The 15503-nt window shown below is 33.2% G+C and overlaps 2 protein-coding genes across 2 annotated transcripts; both read left to right on the top strand.

Moving 5' to 3' along the window:
* The first annotated feature begins 6509 nt into the window (after positions 1-6509).
* LOC123213828 lies at positions 6510-9373 on the top strand. The gene is made up of 2 exons (XM_044633432.1): positions 6510-7067; positions 7782-9373. Exons 1-2 carry the CDS (start codon positions 6987-6989, stop codon positions 8877-8879), a joined length of 1179 nt encoding a protein of 392 aa, XP_044489367.1. The 5' UTR covers positions 6510-6986; the 3' UTR covers positions 8880-9373.
* Positions 9374-11153: 1780 nt separating this feature from the next.
* On the top strand, positions 11154-12737 carry LOC123214342 (reticulon-like protein B5). Its single transcript, XM_044634089.1, has 5 exons — positions 11154-11234; positions 11927-11982; positions 12096-12237; positions 12385-12454; positions 12545-12737. The coding sequence occupies exons 1-5, from the start codon at positions 11154-11156 to the stop codon at positions 12709-12711; spliced, it is 516 nt and encodes a 171-aa protein (XP_044490024.1). The 3' UTR covers positions 12712-12737.
* The last annotated feature ends 2766 nt before the right edge of the window (positions 12738-15503 follow it).

Genomic DNA, 15503 nt, shown 5'->3' with positions numbered 1-15503 from the left:
GATATAAGGGTTTCAGACCTTCGTTGGCATAGATGACACATGCATCTAGAATTAAATAAAAGTGATGTGAATCATTAAATCGTCATAGGGACAAGTTTCCACGGGCAACTTTGTGGCAGTTGCCCGCCAAACAGTCAGGGTGAAGCATCCCTTGCCTACTTTAGAGGAAATCCTCAAGAGCTCAATCAAGCAACTATTGTTTTGCTTGAGCATGCGGCTTGGGAAACAGACTTAGTAAAAGAGGTCGCGCCAGTAGAGGATTGGTAGGATTTTCAAAGGTTGTCTGAGTTGAGAAACTTCAGATGTTCATCCAAATGTGTGCTAAGATAAACCTATTATCTATTTCTCTCTCGTGAGCAGTTTTTTAAAAGTAAAATTTTGAGGTTAGCAAAGATTGGATCAAAAACAACGACAATATATTACATTTTTTTAATTATATTCTAATTTATTACGAAGACGTAAGTTTGTAGTTTGTTCCCATGAAGGATGAGGTTTAAGCCCCTCATAGACACTTAATGGCTTAAGGCCATTCTTTCCATTTCCCTAAAGATTAAAAGGTTCGGTAATAAAGATGAGATTTCCCATCACGTGGTCATGTTTGGTAGAATTGGTTCAATTTAAACTCAGGTTGTAAAACAGTAATCAATTGTAAGTTGGGTCGATCAGTGTCCAGAAACGCCAAGACCTTAATCTTGTCCTGGCTTGATCAGACCAAGGCAATGGGCAAACTTGATATTTGAGTAATGAAAATTAGGGTTAGATGTGAAGTGAGTGGTCCTGAAAAGGGGTTTTGTGGGCGAAAATTGATGTCAACACTACGTGAGAAAAATGGTGCTTTTAATGGTCCTTATCTGTGCCACCCAACGGGGCAGCCAACCGACAAAACGATCTCTCATGGGCCCCTTGTACTTGGCACTCTCTCATTTGGGACCCTCCAGAGTTTGCAAATATACTTGTCTTCTTGAAAGTTTAACCTCTGAACAAATCCGATAACTTTGAGACTATTTGGCATCATAGAATTCTCCTTTACAAAAATTCTTATCTTATGGCTATAGTTATCGGAAGTTTCCCATCACCTGCTCACCCTTAATCAATGAAGTTAATGAAAAGAGGTAGAACTTTGACTAGGGCATCAAGGGAAATTATTGCATTTGGAAGTGATGGGTATGTCCCTAATGTGTAATTGTTCCGAAATTAAATTTTGGTTTGTTAATGAATAGATGGAAATGATTAGACTTTAATTTGTTGTTATCAATGACTTGTCTTTGAAAATTCTTTGTAAGATATGTAGGGTTGAAACAGTGTACGTCGTAGAGCATGCATATATACAAAACTCAGCCAGACTTGATACCGTTTTACAGGCTTATGAATAAATTGTAACTTTCACTCAGAGAATCTTAAAAAAAAGACACTTTCAGCTTTTCCAAAGTGGCACCCTTTCAAAATTATTTAACATCTGGTGGGCAAAACGTCCTTATTGTCAAAGATTGGCACAATTGGGTTTCAGCTTTAGCTTATTGACCGTAAGAGACGCAAACAGCAAAAAAGCTTTCACAAAAGAAAGATAAAAAGTGAAATGGGAATGTTTTCGTTTATGATTGGCATTAATCCAATCAATCAAATTGTATATGAGAAGAAAGATTACGATATACATCATCTTAAATAACTTCACGCTTTTGCTGTTTGTCTGACAGAAAAGTTCATTATTCCTGCAAACAAAATTTCAATTCTTTATAGATCAGCATCCCATAATTGGAATGCCAACTTGGTTTGCAATGATTTGAAGGTGATAGGTCTATTTATCTCTACTATGCAGGTCTATTTATAGCTCACGTAAATTTCCATCAAACACCATATATAATTGACACTGTTTGTATCCTCGTTCCTGAAGCTTATCTCAAAATCCCATCTTGATTTCTTCCTCACCTTTCCTTTATATTTGCCACCTACTTATGAAAGTGTAATGTTGTGAAATGATTATAGTTTGACCTTTCTTTTGTACTGTTGTTGTTGTTGGTTCTTATCAACTTTCATCGGTCAAGATAAACCATACACTTTCAGATTGGTGATACTGAGTATATGTGTCCTATGGACTTTGGCCTTCGAAAGTTTTTCAATCATTATAAATAGTTGGTTGGTTGTTAAAATTTTCCAATAGGTATACATATCAATGAATGAAAAGCTTTTTGGTCTTAGCTTAAACAATTGCTTTGAAAATTTTGATATGCTTTCATGATTATAAATTGCTTTTTTACAGATGGTCTTCCTACTAATAAATACATTGAATATAGCTTAGCTTTTAAGGACCCAGAAGGAAACATTCAAAATCTGCAATCCCAATGTGTCACACTATCATAGTATTAGCAAACCTAAACATAAATGATAAATCCACTCTTACAAAAGAGAAATGCAATCATGCCCAACTTCTATTCTTATCGGATTAATTAAAAAAGACAGAGAGAAAGAGGTCCAGGCTATGGCAATTGGTGGAATGAGTATTCCCTATTTCATTTTTAAGGTGATAATATGTGATGTCTTTATTAAAAATAAATAAAATTATATATACCCATTTTAAATATATAAATAAGTGTATATTTGATATATGTCATCAAATGATTAGTAATTTTAAATTAAAGATAAAATAACATACAATTATATAACAACACAAGTTAAATATGTCCTTATTTATGTATTTAAAATATATATATATATATATATATATATATAATTTTATAAGTCAGATTGTACAAAAAGATGCTTATTGGAGTAGACAAAAAGGATGCGACCGTTAAAACTTATTGGACCACACAAATGTTTGCAATAAGTGTTTTTTTATTTCTTTTTCCCCTCGATGTTAATAATTGATTACTACCAAATTATTTGTTCCCATTGGTTATTTTCCCTTAGATAATATAAAATTATTTATATATTTAAAATAAATATATATAACTTTATGAGTCAAATTATATAAATAGATAATTATTTAAGGAGACAGAAAGGACACTTTCCTTAACAATTATTGAACCACATAAGTATTTGTAATAAGTATTCTTTCAACCCTCTTCCCCCACTCTTAATAGTTGATTGTTGTCAAATTATTTGTTCATGTTGGCTCTCTTCCTTTAGATAATTTGAAATTGTTCTCCCTGTACGCTCTAGTACTACACTTTATAGGCCTATAAAGAATGTACAAGTAATGTCATGGTCAAGAATTTTAACATAATGGAACAACCATGTGGTAAGGTTAAATCTACACATTACACCAAAATAAACTGGTGATAGCCCAAACCCCAAAGGCATATTTTCTGCATGAATTATTTACTCATACAACAAGAGGAAGAAACAAGCTTCAATTGAGAGCAAACGAGCGGATAATAAAGGAGAATTGAGCTCCATAATACCCTGTTACACAAGGTGTTGTGGGCGACAAAGCCTGGCCCAGGAACCTACATGTTTGTATTTTTGAGACTTCGATTTCACGTGCAAGAGACCCAATTTAGTTTCCCCACAAGTTTGGTCTCTCATATTTGCACCCACACTACACGTGAAGTTTGTGCCACTTTAAATTGTCATATTAGGATTAAGTGCTAGAAGCCCAGTAAGAAACGGATTGGCAGCAGGTAAGGGGAACATTTACAAACCAATCTCACAAGATGGTTTGATTGTGCACGTGAGGTGGATTTTTTGAAGTAATAAAATTATATACACAAATAATGAATACAAATTTATATATAAATAATAATATGTTTTATATAATTAGGTAATTTGAATTACAATTATAATAACATTTAATCACATAATAATATATCTTTGTTTGTGTATAAATTTATATCCTAATCTTTTGAAAAAAAAAAGTGATTTGTCTAATGCCAATCGCGTGGATACCAAGTGAAATTTGCAAAAGAAGGCTGGGCCAAGAACTCATCGTCTGAGTTTAAGTGGACCTGGGCATGGAAGACAAAAGTTCATTTTCTTTTTGATTGTCCCAAGTTGAGTTGGAATTGTTCGGGGCTTAAAATAAAACTCAACATTTAAACGCAACCCAAAAACAGCATCCGGCTTTTCCGACAAAAACAGAGGTTGAATGGCTTAGGTCTTTTTATGCTATTAGGTCTGCTGCGGCATGGCTTTTGGCGTTGCAAAATGAATAGGCTTTCGCCTTCCTTACCCTCTGGATATGATCACATGTTAACTTCTGGCTAAAACTGGTATTCGGCATGGTAATACCTCGGAACGAATCTGTGTGGTTGTAGTTACATATGAAACTTACGACTTCAGTCTCGTCCCACACTGATTGGAGCTTCAAGCTACTAAGGCCTCAGAGGCTCCAAAATTTAGGCATCTGAATATAATAATGTACGTGGATTTAAAAATTAAGAGTTCCTTAATGAGTTCCCATTTTGGTGGTTGTTTGGTTTGGTGGGCTTCCTTGAGCCATCTGTGTTCCATAATCCAGCTCGTGGAAAACGGACTTTTTTTTCCCTTTCTTAATTACAGATCATTAACGATGCTAAGAACCTCCAGAATTTCTTACCATTCATGTATCTCTCCAAAAAGGGAAAGATGCAAACGGCTCAAATTCAGGGGAGAAATCAAAACACATGAGATGTTCGCGCAAAGCCAAGCCAAGCAATAAAAATTTCTATTTGTGTCAAAAAAAAAAAATTTATCACCAAGAAGTATACTGAGATTAATTTAATACAAAAAATTAAAAACAAATAAACAATGATGAACGAAGATGGTTTACATTAAATATATAATTACATAGTTTAATACTAAAACCACAGCATAATGAACGTGGGCAGATCTCATTATTATAGAAAGGAAAAAAAGATTATTTCCTGATTCAAAATCACACTCGTGCTAATTGAAAATTTGAAACTTTCATTTATAACCTAGCTTCTGTTAACTTTTTTTTATTAAAAATAAGAGTAAAATGATCATTTTACTATTTATATTAAGAAATATAAAATTTATTACTTTCTCCCTCTTAGGTTTTAGAAACTAATAATTTTAACCTTGTCTAAAGTTTTCAAATTTTGAAAAATAATATTTTCACCCCCAAACTTAGGGTTTTCATATTTTTCAAACTCAGTTGTCTCTCATAACTTTCAAAAACAACAGTTTCACTCTCATTCTTCAACTTTAGCTTTTGGTATCATTTTCGAAATCATCTCTGATCCTCTCCTTCTTCTGAGCCGATGATAGGTGGTACGACAAAGAAATGTCTCTTCATCTCATGGTGGTGAGACGAAGAGAGTAGTGTGACAAAAAATGGAGATCTCTTCGTCGCACCACTTACCGTTGGCTCAAAAAAAGGAGGACATCAGAAGTTAAAGTTGAAGAGTGGGTGTGAAACTACTATTTTTTAAAGTTATGGGGGGTAATTAAGTTTAAAAAATATAAAAATCCTAGGTTTGGAGATAAAAATGTTACTATCAAAGTTTAAAAATTTTAAGCAATAGTGAAATTGTTAATTTCTAAAATCTGAAAAGAAAAAAGTAACAAATTCTATATCTTTTTAATATAAACAATAAAATAACCATTTTACCTTTAATATTAATAAAAAAAGTTAACAGAAATTGGATTATAGGTAGGAGCTTAAGTTTTTAACTATCGAAAGTATGATTTTAAATTTTAATTAAAACTTAAATAAAAAATAATCTTTTGTCTTATAAAAAATAGATAATTATATACCGATAAGAAGAGATCTTTATCTTGTATTGGTGATAGATGAAAAAGGTTTATTCAAAAAATCGTGAAAAACTATTGTAATTATCAAGAGTACTTTTCCTTGTTCTTCGGACATAAAGTCTTTTATCCAAACTGTGTTGTGTCTATTTTTTGTCATATACTTACTAGTAATTAACATGGTTAATTGTTATATAAGTATCTAAAAATAGGGCTGGATTCGAGGCTCGCACCCAGTTCGGGCTTGGCTTGGTTTTTTTATGGTCGGCTCAAGTTCGGTTCGAGCTCAACTCGAGCTAAACTCAGCTCGACTCGAGTTTGACTCGGCTCGTTTATGGCTCAGTTTCACTTATTTTTTATATCAAAACGATACCGTTTTGTATATATATATAATCAAAATGACGTCGTTTTGTATAAAAATTTTTTTAAAAAATTTACCGAGCCAATCCGAGCCAACTAGAGCTCGATCGAGCTGAATAGAACCCAACTCATTTTAGGTTCGAATCGAATTAAGTCGAATTCGAGCTCAAGCTAACTCGGTTCGAATCCAGCCTATCTAAAAATAGTATAAAATTGGATTTTATTATGATATTGTATAATCTGAGTGACGTGATTTTTTTTTCTTATTTTAAAATTATCGTTTGGGAGTAACATTGTCAACAAATCAACAAAGACTTGTCTTGAGCCAGTCAATAGACGCGCAGAGACCGAGCCCAACCCGACCCGTCCCTTATTTACTTAATTGCCCTAATTTGTGCCCTCATTATCACTATAATACGTGGGTGTTTTTGAGAATAAGAAAAATATTTGATGTCAGGGTTAGGTAGAAGACAAAAGAAACGGCTCCCTCTGCTGTTCTTCTTAAAGTCTTTTCTACTGCCACCCGTTAACAGAGAGGCCACAGCCTTGCATCTCTATTCAAATATAGATATTTATTTTTTAATTTTTTAATTTAATTTCTTTTTTTTAAAACTATTATACCTCGTTGTTACTGATTTATTGTTGGGTTTGATATTAATAATATAGATTAATACTCCATTATCACTAATTTTGGCTATTCTTAGCGATCCACATTATCTGGTTTGAAGTAGAGATAATAATACTGGCGCCACGGAGTTGGAGGTTCTGGGATCTGAAGTTGAGCCTGAGGAGGAAGATTTCTGGGTTTTGTTTTTATTTTTTTTTTCGATTTGACATCTGGGTTGTCGAAGAGAAGAAAGGGCTTTTGAAGAAATACTCGGGGCATTTCGGTCATTGTTGAACTGATCTGTTCGGGAACACTGTATTGACCGAGAATGTGGTGGATGATGAGTAATGAAGGTGGTCATTACTGTTCTAAAAAGAGTGATGATATTTGCGGTAATGTCTGTGGCCAGGTAATTTTTTTTCCCTCTTTTTAAATTTATTTGTTTATATTGCTTTGAGGAATTTTTATATAAAACGAACAACCCAATTGATTCATATGATTATTTTGGTTTCTGAGAAAATGTGAGAGAGGCAATAAACCTTAAAATGTTGGATCTAGACAGTTTGTTATTATTTTTAGATATGTTAGACGGTGACTATGTCCTGTTTAGCATGTTTGTTCAATTGGTACGTTTCTTCCGTCATGACCTTCTGATTGTTATTCGGGGGGTAGTTGATAGTTCTCGCCCAATTCAATTTATGAAATAGAATTACTGTTTTGTGAGAAGTCGGTTTGCTGATGAAAATATTGAAGTGTTCAGTTGGTGATTTGATTGTGGCAGCTGATATGTCTAGATTTTTTATTGTGCTTGGGTGCACACTGCGTTATTATCATTTTTTCATTCTTTTCATAAAGTTATTCAATATGAAATTTGGAAATTCTCCATTAGCTATTTGGGGAAACTGAGGATTAGAGAGAAGATGGTCTTTTACCTGAAAACGGAGCAGGTTGTTAGCAAGTTTTATTGCCTGGAACTTTTGCAGAACATTAATGTTTACACACAATTGCTTTTTTTAAATTCCACTTGCTATATTCTTGTGCGTGTTGAGTTCGTATCCTCTGTTAGCTCCATAATTCTATATATATTGTTTCAAGTCTCAAGAGTTTAGCCTTTATTATGCAGGAATCAAGTCGAGGTCTAACCATGTCAAGAATACGCTGCATTCTTCGTGGCTTAGACTTGAAGACCTATATATTTCTGTTTGCACTTGTCCCAGCATGCATGTTTGGCATCTATGTGCATGGTCAGAAGATCTCATACTTTCTGCGACCACTGTGGGAATCCCCACCCAAACCCTTTCATGAAATCCCACACTATTATCATGAGAATGTGTCAATGGAGAGACTGTGCAAACTTCATGGTTGGGGGATCCGTGAATACCCTAGACGTGTATATGATGCTATTTTGTTCAGCAATGAGCTGGACATTCTCACTATACGCTGGAAAGAATTGTACCCATATGTAACTCAGTTTGTTCTCCTTGAGTCTGATTCAACATTTACTGGAAAGCCAAAGCCTCTAGTTTTTGCAGCCCATCAAGATCAATTTAAATTTGTGGAGCCACGTTTGACTTATGGGACAATTGGAGGGAGGTTTAAGAAAGGAGAAAACCCATTTGTGGAAGAGGCATATCAGCGAGTGGCACTGGACCAACTTCTGAAAATTGCTGGTATTACTGATGATGACTTGTTGATAATGTCTGACGTTGATGAGATTCCAAGTAGACACACTATCAATCTGTTGAGGTGGTGTGATGAAATACCTTCAGTCCTTCATCTTCGGCTGAAGAATTATCTGTACTCTTTTGAGTTTCTTGTGGATAATAACAGCTGGAGAGCTTCAGTCCACAAATATGAGACAGGTAAAACTCGGTATGCACATTATCGCCAATCAGATGACATCTTAGCAGATGCAGGGTGGCATTGTAGCTTCTGCTTCCGCCATATCAATGAGTTTACATTTAAAATGAAAGCATACAGCCATTTTGACAGAGTTAGATTCTCTTACTTTTTAAACCATAAAAGAATTCAGAGAGTAATCTGCAAGGGGGCTGATTTATTTGATATGCTTCCAGAGGAGTACACATTCAAGGAAATCATTGGAAAAATGGGACCAGTACCTCATTCTTTCTCAGCAGTTCATCTACCATCATATCTTTTGGAAAATGCCGATAAGTACAAATTTCTCTTGCCTGGAAATTGCTTACGAGAAAGTGGGTGACAATCTTAAATAAGTTTAGATGTCTGTTCTTTGTAAAGTTCAGTCGGAGCTGCAGGTTCTGTGACTCCTCATGAAGGGCTCAGTGGATTAACTATGACCAGTGTGTTACTGACATAGCTATGACATAAATCCAGGTGAATTCTTGTACTTCATTGGGAAATGTCTGGGGAGCTGGACAAATCTTGGAACTTTTAGGGTAAATTTTTGTATATATCTCTGTATTTGGGTTTTATTATGGTGAAGCATGCCCATTCGCTGAGGGTAGACCTTACTGTGATTGGATGAGCATGTTGTTTCAGGGTTATGTAACTTATCACTTGTGTTTTGGATTCCCAGATATACCGAAAAAGTAGTTTGAGGTTCTTGCATATGTCCTCATGTTAGGAAGTTTTGTTTTGAGACATTTATTTATGCATGTTTAGTTAAACTCCTTAATTTGTACTATCTGATTACTTTTAGACCATATACAACGTTTAAAATTGCATTTGTTTTGAGTGTTGGATGCAATACCACAGGAGAACCATATTTGTACACCCAGTCTATTCTTGGATTTGTTTGAGTGCAGATTCTGCAATTTGTATTGACTAATTTTTGCCGTGGAAGTTTTTGGAGGTGCAGTCCTATCTTATCATATGTATGTATTTCATAATTGCTTAATACATTAAAGAATGTTGAACTCAACCTAATTCATGAATCTTTGATTATTTATATCAAAAGTTTTGATTCTTGACAGCTCTTAGTGAGATGCTTCATGGTTGCTTTTAATTCAAATGAGGTGAGAAAAATGCATCATTGCTATGTTATTAATGTGATTTGTCAAAGAATCGTCGTTTCTGTCTGGCAGTAGAGGTGGCAATGTGATACTTTCTGAGCTTTTCACTTATGGAAAGGAAGCTGATTGATAGCCTGACATGGGCCTACCATCAGCCGGAATTGGAAGAATCATTAACATAAGTTTATCTTCTGTAAGCGTTACGATGTTACAATGTCTTTTGAAAAAGAAAAACTACAGTACTCCTTACAAGTAGAGGGGGAAGCTGAGTAGAGCTCGGTTGAATTAATGATGAGCTGGGTTTGAGCTTGAATTATGAGTTTGATTTTTGAGTCAAAGTTTGAGTTCAAGAATGGTTGGTTCATGAGCTCACGAGCTCACGATTTGACTCAAGTATAATATCAGTTAAGTTTCAAATAGTTTTAAGTATTACATTTACATTTATAAACTTTTATATCTATATTTGATAAATATATAAGTTATGAAGTTAAAATGTAATGATTTGAAATTTAAAGGGTTAAAAATATTGTTTTAATTAAGTTTGAGTTAACTAAGTTTGTTTTAAGAGATTTCATTAGCTTAGTGAACTCGAGCTCGAATTAGTCAATACTCAACTTAGCTCGGTTCAATTGTACCCTTATTTACAATTTTGTGATTATAGAATGACAAAAATCACAAAATTATCTTCAACTATTGAATTCTAAAAAGTCTTATTATACCTTCTAGTAATCTTACACTGTTCTATTTGTGTCTTTTATCATTTGAGATTACCTTATTTATACAGGGGAAACTCCTCACAAATCTTCTAAACAAATAATGTTTGGAGACATAAAACTCTCTACAACTTTTCATAGTTAGGTGGTATGAAACAAAATTTAAGCCACAATTCCAACACCTCGTCTATTAACTTAAATCTTCAACTACTTTAATAACATGTGCAAAATATGGAAAAACCTCTATCTTTGATCTTTTTAAAAATGCTTTTATCTTAAATTCAGCCTCAAACTCTTGATTGCAAATAAACTCTTTTCAAAATTCATAAATCTCACTCTAATATCACTTGTTGAGACTTAACACTAAAACCCACGAATAAAATAGAGCCAACCCACTTCAAAAAAAAATGTACAAATATATTTTGTTTGAACCAAATCGAAGTAATCTACTCTTGACGCAATCAACCATGTAACTTTTGAAGGAGAAAAGTCATAAAATTCTTTACAACTATGTGATTTTTAAAATAAAAAATATCATAAAACTCCTTTTAATTATGTAAATATATTCGCAAATCATGTAACATTTGTGATCATATATCTTTTATGATTCTACGATGTTGTATTCACAAATATTTCATTAATATTTTAAAATGCGAATCCTACCCCATCGGTAAAATAATATATCGATCATTATTTTTGGATATAGCATTATTTTTAATACTTAGCTTTTGATATTATATTAAAAAAGGTATCTTTTAATATCACATTATTTTGATATGCTTCTACTTCATGTATCCTTTGGAGATTGAAGCAGCAAACTATTTTCTGGAATCAAGAAGTAGTTTTATCAGCATCTGTATGAGACAGAATGTATTGTTTAAAAATGATTACTTCCCTTCTAATTCCATCATCCAGTGGACAACAAAGTGTCCCCCAAAACTAATTTTATCTATTTCACACACAAACAGAAAAACAAGACTGGATATTAATTAAAATAACCATTTATTTCATCTTTTATATATATAATTTTTTTATTATATAAATATAATTACTTTTTAAGTTAATTTTGTTTTTAAAAAAAAAATTATAAAATGTGAGATTGGTTTGCTGGTTGATTTATCAATTTTTAAAAATAAATTGGTTAGCCAATTAATTATTTAAAAATAAATTGATGGATTGGATGCTTGACCAATTAACCAATCTTTTCACTATCAAAATTATCAGAAATTTTTACATTTTTATCTCATTTCATTGCATACTTTAGTTGTAGTTAGGTAAGTGAGTAAATTTTATATTTTGATTGAGTGAGTTTATATTTGATTGGATGAGTATAAAACTTATGGATATTTTAAATATTTTATGTTTTAAACTATATATGTATAATAGAAAAAAATGATTATATATAAATAAAAAAATAAATTATTTTAATCAATATTAAAAAAAGAAGAAAAAAGGGGAGGTGATATCCATCAAAGGAATCCAGAGCCATGGCATTGCTAAGGACATAATTGGCATGACAGGATGAAATTGAACCAACCCCATGCATTTAACTTCAATTTTAGAGCTGGATACCTGGGCTGACGGATGTGACACTCAATGCTCACAGCTTTATCAATAAGTAAGCTTTTGGCTCTTCAATCCTTCTGCTTTGCAGATATTGATTAATTACTTAGATATATTCTAACTTCTCTCACTTAATTAAACAAACTAACACTTTACTTCTGTTTGTAGGGCTCAACCTCGTATCCCTGAAGTTCATCTTCCTGAGGAGCCATTTCTACAGTTTGCTTCGGCATTGACAATTGAGATCAACAGGGCTTTGGCAATATTGCACAGTATTGCATCTGGAAGAGATTTAAAGAAGTTTCTCATGGTATGTCTATCATCTATCCTTGATGATTTCTATTCGATTATACATTTTGAGAAGTTCTTATATTATAATTTTCTCCTTTCTAAAACCATTTTGTTCTATCATTGTTGATTTCTAAATTTAGACTTCTTCGTATATTCTGGATGTCAGGTTATAGCAGCCTTGTGGGTCTTGTCTATTGTGGGGAGTTGGTGCAACTTCTTAACCCTGTTTTATATATGTAAGTACAACGGGAGCTCTCTGTGTGCTTATCGTTATAACTGTTTATTACATAAGATGCCGACCTTTAACCTTTGATTCATAAATACAGCATTTGTTTTGCTGCACACGGTGCCTGTTCTTTATGAGAAGTTTGAAGACAAGATTGACCCCTTAGCTGAGAAGGCAACGACCGAGATTAAGAAACAGTATGCAGTTTTTGATGGGAAGGTTCTGAGTAAGATCCCAAAAGGTCCATTGAAAGCCAAGCGAGTTTAGACGGTCATATTATTTAACTGTTATGTCAAAATGTTAGATTATGTATCGAAAATGAATGATATTTTAATAGTGATCGAAATGGTTAAACAAGAGATATTTTACAGAATGAGATTGATGTTTTAAAAAATGTTTCTTCTACGAAGTTATCAAATTTATATTAGATATTCGCATTGAGAATAAATAAAGTAGAAATTGCTTTCAAAATATTCTTATTCCCCGATAAGATAACTAGCAGCAAATCATATATGAATTTAATTTGTCCACACGTGATTCCAGTCCACAAAATTGAATGGAGATCATGTTTGATGACTAATAAAGAAGAGGGTATCAGATTCCATTCTTCATTCAAAACTGACAACTTCAACTATAAAGTGCAGTTCATTGTGATAGCAATATCTAAGATACAACCATCTAAGTTTCAGAGCCTGTAACTTCCAGAACAAGGCAATAGAAAAGTTACCCAAAATGTTTCACAGGAGCCCTCAGAATCATCACAAACACCATCAAATGAACTCGTATCAGAATTGGGATACCCCAATTGCTTTGCCGGTTTATCCAGTCATTCAAAAGCCAAATAAGAATCCTGAAGCTCATCAGTGTCCTTGTGATGATGAGATACTCAATGATAAGTATGGGGGTTTCATACCAGTTGCTTTGCCAGTTTATCCAACCATAAAATCACCACCACGGAGACTTCCTGAAGGGCAGTATTCTTATGGTAATGAGTCATTCAACGAAGAGTATGGGGGTTTTGTACTAGTGAATCCAAGGGGGAATCGAGTGAAGCGGTACGAGCAAGTTCCTGATGAGATGCAGTACTACGAAGAAGCTCCAGTTCATCATGCTAAGGCCAATTATCATAATCATAAAGTCGATGAAGATGTTGACGCAGAAGCCGAGGAGTTTATTAAGCTAAAGCATAACAAGTTTCTGGCAAGCAAGACCATCAATTATTCAAGCTGATGCCTGAGAAATTCTGATTACAGAAGGTTATAGAATTGAGCCATCAATAATCTAGGTGATATTAATCATGGTTAATTTGTGTATGAATACACAATTTCCATGCTAAATAAGGTATCAAAGCTCCTTTTGTAACATTTGAATTGTCATTGATTTCTTTAATAACCACATAGGGTTAACTTGAATTTTGTTCATGCTTTCTCCTCCCCTTTTCCTCCTATGTGCCAGAGTATTTATTATATTTCACAACAGACTGTTCATTAAGATATCCGCTAAATATATGTTTTATAATGGGATCAAGACCATCTTCTAATCTGATTTTAACTTGAAACAAGATACAGTAATTCAATTTGAGACAAGAATTCAGAACCTTTTTTTATCTAAGGGTTTGCTGCAAATGATAATATATCTAAGTAGCTTCAGGACCCAGGGTGCAGCTCTGGGTACACAGCTTGCCAAATGACTATTGATCTTGTAAATTACTATATTCCACTCAAAATTTGGTGAAACCACAAGTTTTCACTCTTTGAATAGATAAACCATAAGCTCTCACCCAAATCGCAACTCGAATAGAAAAAGAACTACAGTAAAAGTCATTTTAGTTTTTGAAACCCTAATAAAAAAATCCAAAATTTTGAAAAAAAAAAGACTTGGTTAGCAATGAATCACTGTATCATTATTGGGAAAGTGTTATTTGACTAAAATACTAAACTGATGTAATTAGGCCTAAATTGTTGATTCACAGTTTAACTAATGTAATTTTGATTACTAGATCACATCTTGATTGATATATTTTAAATTGAATTATATTTAAAAATATATGATACAGTTAGTATCCCCTTTAAGTAGAATGTAATTTGGTAAAATTATATATTAATTGGTGTGATTATGAGCACCAGACCGCACTTTGATCGATGTAATCCAATAAAATTGCATTTTCACTAGTGTGATTTGTGTTGAATCTAATTTGATTGTCAACAGTTACATTCAAAATCGAAAAGGAAAATGAACAAAAGCGAAAAGATACTAATTGAATGGATATTTGGAATTCAAGCATTGAAGGGATACCAACTTGTGATCAGCCCAAATCCTGGGTGAGAAAAAGAACATTTTACTTTATATAGTTGGTTCCCCCACTTGTTCGTTGTGGATTCTTCTTTAGAGTTGGAGTCTTCGGAACATTTTGGTTTTTTGCCTATTAACCCTCAAAGTCCAGCTCTTTGTGATGTCAAACATTGCTAACCGAAATATCCAATGGCTGCCCTTCAACAATGAAATCCATGTCAAAATGATGATGGTTTTCCTAATTCGGGTGATGGGCAATAACTAAATTGATTGTTTACTGAAGAGACATTTTTGATAATAAAGATTTTAAAACAATGTTTTCTCAGTTTTCAGATTAATAATAAACACAAAGAGTTGAACTGTTGTTATTATTATTGTTATTTCTTGCCATTGGCACACAAAGATTCTATTGATTTTCTTCTTTCTCTTGAATTCTGTTGAGACTTACAGTTACACCACCCATCATTTCTTTTAGGATTACTCCGTGAACCACCCATCACTTGAATCACAGATCTCACCATGTTTTTCATTTCATTACTAGCACTGGTAGCACTCCTTCAGCTGCTCTAGGAAAATTTGAGAGCCCCATCTTCTTCTTTGTCTTCAAAAACCCATAAAAAATAAAAAAAAAATCTTTATATGTTAACACGAATAATTTGTTTGTTGACTAGGAAATTTACAAACTAAAAAAACCTTAAATTATACACTTTTTCCAAATTTATATTTATTTGCTTAATTATTGCATTTTACTTATTTAATATTTGGTT

Source organism: Mangifera indica, chromosome 4, assembly GCF_011075055.1.
Source record: "Mangifera indica cultivar Alphonso chromosome 4, CATAS_Mindica_2.1, whole genome shotgun sequence".
Classification (NCBI taxonomy): Eukaryota; Viridiplantae; Streptophyta; class Magnoliopsida; order Sapindales; family Anacardiaceae; genus Mangifera; species Mangifera indica.
Note: the sequence above shows the minus strand (reverse complement) of the source record. Positions and strands in the feature narration are given on the sequence as shown.